Source organism: Lutra lutra, chromosome 14 (assembly GCF_902655055.1).
Source record: "Lutra lutra chromosome 14, mLutLut1.2, whole genome shotgun sequence".
NCBI classification, from domain to species: Eukaryota; Metazoa; Chordata; class Mammalia; order Carnivora; family Mustelidae; genus Lutra; species Lutra lutra.
Window position 1 is genome coordinate 85,516,419 of NC_062291.1, and position 6,131 is coordinate 85,522,549.

The 6,131-nt window shown below is 36.5% G+C and overlaps 1 protein-coding gene across 1 annotated transcript; it reads right to left on the reverse strand.

Annotated features, from left to right (window-relative positions):
- Positions 1–2,543: 2,543 nt before the first annotated feature.
- On the reverse strand, positions 2,544–3,897 carry LOC125085216 (protein BTG3-like). Its single transcript, XM_047703498.1, has one exon. It carries the CDS (start codon positions 3,749–3,751, stop codon positions 2,993–2,995), a length of 759 nt encoding a protein of 252 aa, XP_047559454.1. The 5' UTR covers positions 3,752–3,897; the 3' UTR covers positions 2,544–2,992.
- Positions 3,898–6,131: the final 2,234 nt, after the last annotated feature.

Consider the following 6,131-nt stretch of genomic DNA (forward strand, 5'->3'; position numbering starts at 1 on the left):
TGCATATCTCACAAGCTGACAGACGGTGAGAATTAAATAAATAACATTTCATTAAACTAATTAAGATCAGGATGGGGAAAGAGTGGGATCATACCAAAAAAAAAAAAAAAAAACAACAAAGAATGAGAGGTTAACTATAATCCCTACATACAAAGTTTTTATTAAATGTAAATAAAACAAAATAAAATGAATACACCAATTAAAAGACCAGTATTATTTTTAAGATAAAAATTTAAAAGCCTAACTACATGCTGCTTTTAAATACCTAGATGTGTCTGTGTTATTTGCAAGTTCATTTGAGAGTAAAAGTGAAAAGAGAGAGCCATCCCAAGCAATCATCATCCCAAAAAGACTCATACACTTGTTTTCAGGTAAGGTAGAGCAGACTTGAAGATCAAATGCACTTTAGCCATTGCATAATGATTAAAGAGGTAATTCAACAGTAAGCCAAAACAATTCCAAATGTGTTCCACCTCAGAAAATGGCTTCAAAATATATAAAGCAAACCAGACAGAAGTAAAAGTAAAACCATAGAAATACCCAAATCTAATTGTCTCAACACCCTATATCATCTTTTTTTTTTTTTAAGACTTTATTTATTTATTTGTCAGAGAGAGCAAGGGAGAGAGAGCGAGCACAGGCAGACAGAATGGCAGGCAGAGGCAGAGGGAGAAGCAGGTTCCCCGACGAGCAAGGAGCCCGATGCGGGACTCGATCCCAGGACGCTGGGATCATGACCTGAGCCGAAGGCAGCTGCTTAACCAACTGAGCCACCCAGGCGTCCCTCAACACCCTATATCAATGGAAGATAGAATAAACAGAAAAAAAAGAAAATCAGTAAGTTTATGGAGGGTTTAAAAGCCACAATGAACACATGTGACCTGTTTCACATCCAGAGGACACCATACTGAGTACCTTCAGGACACATATTCTTTACAAGTACACACAAAACATTTCTTAAAACAGAATATGTGTTTAACCATAAAGCCAGTGTCAACAAATTCCCAAGAACTGAAATCATAGAGAATATGTTCCAGGACCAGAGTAAGACTGAGCCAGAAATCAATAACAAAAGATGACTAGAAATTTCTTCCTAACTGTTTGGAAATTAACCAATATAGTTTTAAATAATATGCAATAAAGTAGTTACAAAGAAAAAGTAGAAGATATTTTGGACAGAATAATAGTGAAATCAAGATATACCAAAATTTGCAAATAAAGCAGTAGCCTTGAATTCATATATTGGAAATGTGAAACACCTGGAAAGTGATCTAAGTCAAAGGCATTTAAACTTTTTGGTCTCGGGTCCCCTTTGTAGTCTTGAAAGCTACTGAGGACCCAAAGAACTTCAGTTTATCTGAGTAACATCCATCGCTATTTACAATAATCTAAATTAAAACTGATATACCTTTAAAATATTTATTAATTCATTTTTAAATGACAATAATGAATCTATTACACATTAACATAGATAGCATCATTTTAGAAAAAGAAATTATATTCCCTAAAGCAAAATATTGGGTGAGCAATTTGGCACTGTTTTACATTTTTGGAAATTTCTGTAATGTCTGGCTTAACAGTAGACAGCTGGATTCTCTTATTTGCAGCTGCATTCAATGTTATGGAATTTTGTTTTGGTTAAAATATATAAAGAAATTCATCTTCACACAGATATGCGGTTGGAAAAAGGAGATTATTTTAATAACCTTGTCAGATAATTGTGTATGGTCTTCTTTGATACTACACCAAAATTTGGCAGGTGTAGTTTCATAATGACCAATTGTAATGTGAAATCTGAACCCGTATGAATGCATTTCCATACTCACATGCTTTAAAACACATTGGTCGATCTTATACATTGAATGGATCTTTAATGTTAATGATTTCATAACACTACAGAATGGTCACTTAAAAAACATTGATTTCAAGTTATGAAGATCTTTCACATATTGGCACATGTCTTTATACAATACTTTAAGATTATATTCATTAGTATCTCTACCTATCTCATCATAAAAGTCTTATAAGTATTGAGAAGCTACAAAGTTCACAGTGGGACCAACCATCCCAGTTTGCCTGGGACTCTTCCAATTTTAACTCCTAAATTCCTGCCAGTGAAGAAAAACTCACAGTCCTGGGCAAACCAGCATGATCCATCCATAGTTGACAGATTGTAAGCCTTGCAAATTTTTCAATTTTGCTTAAAAGCTTGAATTTGTCATTAGCAATACACAATCTCAGTTATCTTCCTTGAGAGGACAAGCACATTTGATTCTTCTTTTGAAAAAAGATGTCTGCTAAATATCCAAGTTGGAATATTCACACTTGACTTATTTTTTCAAGTAAAAATAGTAAACTACCAAAATAACTGGCTAGTTTCACTTTGCATCTCAATCATAAGGGTGCTTCTCTGAGTCCATCTCTGAGTCCATCCTTGGACTTGAGTACTCAGCAGAAATGCTTTATGCAAACTTCTCATTTGCCATGCAGAGTATTAAAGGAAAAATAAAATTAGTATTTTTGACCACTCATCACATATATACTTTTTTTTTTTTGCCTCAAACTACTTTTTATTTGCAACTACATGATTTCACGCAATTCTTCTAAACAATGACATAAAATAGATTTCCAGTGTATAAATAACTTACATACTCTCCATAAAGTAAATGCTCAAAGGTGCTAGAACAGATCGTCTGCTGCTACAGTGTTCTCGTATCCAACAGAGTTGATGCACAATATATAAATACTCCAGTCCAATATTAAAAACTCAGGCACTTGACTAACTTTAATAAAGTTTCTCAAACTATATCAATATATCTAAAGTGCATATATATTTTTTAAGAAAGATTATTATCAATAACTTTTCTATAAAAATAAGTTTGACGGTTTGGCCCATCTAACTTTACTACTATGCGTATGAACTTTTAACTTTTAATGTGGTCAGCCTTATTCTACCTTCTCTCAACACTGACACCAAGAGAATCAAAAGCAGCTAATGAGGTGCTAACATGTGAGGATTAATCCAGTGATTCCGGTCACAATGCATTCCAGGAGGAGGTACCCATGTTACTGGAATTGGGAGATACGGTTTATTCTTTCTTCCCTGATTTGGATAACCAAATGGAATAGGAGGAGGATAGTGATTCTGATGACCATTCCCTCGGTACATTCCTGGCTTTTTTCTGGGCAAAGGGTGCCACAATGGAAGAGGTGGGAACATCAATTCTGAAATCTGGTACACAGGGCTTGGGGTCGCAGTCATGGAACTGGGTTTCACTTCTACTTCCTTACTTGTTTCTTCATCTGAAGAAGAGGATCCTGAATGATAATCAGAGGTAACCTTATCAAGGGCCCTGGTAACTTTCTTGGAGATTTCATCCTTGTTCTCATCCTCATTTTCAAAGCTGGCAACAATGAATGCATTGTTTTTCTCTCCATACCGACAGCACACCTCACATGGATCCACCCACAGAGTGAGTTCCTTTGGTAAGCCTAGATCACTGTACAAGATGCAGCTGTTCTCACAGGCTTTCAGGACATCAGGATCAACTCTCTGAAACTTATTGACACGAATGCATCTGTAGGCCTGTCCTTTTGATGGTTTTTCTGGATACCAGTGATTTTTATATTTTTCTTGAAGTATAAGAGTCAATTTCTCAGCAAACCTCTCAACTGCCTCTTTTTTCAACTTGTCATGTTTTCGAACTAGCCTTGTGAAAAAGAAGACAACAGCAGCAATTTCGTTCTTCATCTTTCCCGCCGCCGCCGCCGCCCTGGGGTCGCAGATTTGGCGGTCCCCACCGTCTCCGGGCCGGGAACCGAGGGCGCCACCTCAGCGGGCCGGCGTTTGGCGACAGCGAGCGCAGCGAGCCTAGTTCGGAGCGTGTGGCTCCCGCGTCGTCGGGCGAGGGAGCCTCATCACATATATACTTTTAAAAGAAATTAGCATTTTGTATAGAAGTATTTGGCATTAAAGAATGCACAGTTTAAGGGTATCTGGGGGACTCAGTTAGTTAAACATCTGACTCTTGATTTCCCCTCATGTCTTGATTTCAGTCATGATCCCAGGGTCATGAGTTCAATCCCTGAGTCAGTCTCCATGCTGGGGGTAGAGCCTGCATGGGATTCTCTCTGTCTCCGTCTCCCTCTGTCCTTCCCCTCCTACCATTCTCTCTTTCTCTCTCTCTCTCTCAAAAAAAAAAAAAAAAGGAGAGGGGGAGAAAGTATGGTTTAGTGCTGCTATGCTAATTCAAAACATCAACAGTTTTGTTCATCATTGCTTTTACACCACTAGTGCAAGAAACAGTACAGTGGAAAAGGTAGTAAATATTGTATGTTGTTGTTTTAGTATTATGAAAATAATATTTTGAATTTGTGGAGCTCCTAAATTCCTTGGGTACCTCCACGGTTCACAGAAGACACTTTGAGAAGTGATGACCTAAATACCCATATTAAGAACCTAAAATAAGGGGTGTCTGGGTGGCTCAGTAGGTTAAGCCTCTGCCTTCAGCTCAGGTCATGGTCTCTGGGCCCTGGGATTGAGCCCCGCATCGGGCTCTCTGCTCGGCGGGGAGTCTGCTTCCCCTATCTCTCTGCCTCCCTCCCTGCCTACTTGTGATCTCTGTCTGTCAAATAAATAAATAAAATCTTTTAAAAAAAAAAAGAACCTAAAATAAAAAGCAAATTGAGCCCAAAGAAATAAAATGCGTAACAGAAGTTACAGATTCAATACTTGTTAGATTTAATATCAAATTAGAGGTGGCAGTAGAAGAAAGAAGAATAACGATAAAAGCAGACACCAGCAAAACATGAAGCATATATAATTGAAAATAAACATAGCCTGAAGTTGGCTTTTTGAAGTCTAACAAGATAGATACATGAATCTAGTGAGACTGATCAAGAAAAAGCAGAGCAACAATATGGGCACCAGGAAGAAGAACAACAAAAGGCCATCTCTGTAAGAATTTTAGACAATAAAAAGATAGTTAAGAAGATGGTACTTTCAACAACTTCATATCAATACCACTGGGGAATTTAGGTGAAATGGAAAAAGTTACTGAAGCGTACAGAACGGACTAAGTAAGAACTAGAAAACCCAAAAAGTTGAATGGGTATTAAAGAAATCAATTCTTTAGCTCAAAGATCCCACAAGGAAAACTCAATGCCCACATGACTTCCCTGAAGAATTCTTACGAACACTTAAGAAAGAAATTGTGCCAATCTTACAAACTTTTTCAGAGATTAGCAAAAGAGAAACCACTTTCTCAATGTGTTTTTTGAAGCCAGCATAATCTTGACACCAATATCTGACAATTACGAAAAACAACAATTACAGGTTTATCTCTCTTTAACATAGATGTAAATATACCAAATAAAATATCAGAAAATTAGATCCACCATGGAAGAAAAAGACAAATGCATTACATCTCCATGGAGTTTATTTTAAAAACACAAGGTTAGCATAATATATAAAAATCAGTCAACATAATTGGTTACATTGACAAAATAAAGGAAAAAACTGCAATCATTACAGCAAATGCAGAAAATGATTTTAATAAAATTAAGCATTCACTCATGATAAAAATTTAACAAATTAGAACTAGAAGGGAGCTTACTTACCTTGATAAAAGACACATGCGCTCCCACATGCGCACACACACACACGCACACACACACACACACACCAGCAGAGATCAAAATTGCTGATGAAATATTGAAATTTCCCCCTGAAGCTGGGAAAAAGACAAAAGTGTTTGCTATTATCACTATGGTCAAAACACCATACTAGATGTCCTAACTAGCGTAATAAGGCAAGAAAAATTAAAATATAAGTGTTGGAAAGGAAGAACCAAAACATACTTTTTCAGGTGACATGTTTATGTACATGGAAAATCTTACATAAATTATTAGGCTTAATAAGTGAATCAAAGCATCTGTATTCAAGGTCGATGTATAGAAATCAAGATTGCATTTGTACACACTAGAAAAAACAACTAGAAAATGATTTTTTTTCATTGACACCAGTTATAATAGCATAAAAAATCACATATCTAGGGAAAAACGTACTGAAAGATGTAAAATCTCAGCACAGAAAACAGCAGATTATTGAGAAAAGTTACAAACTGACCTGA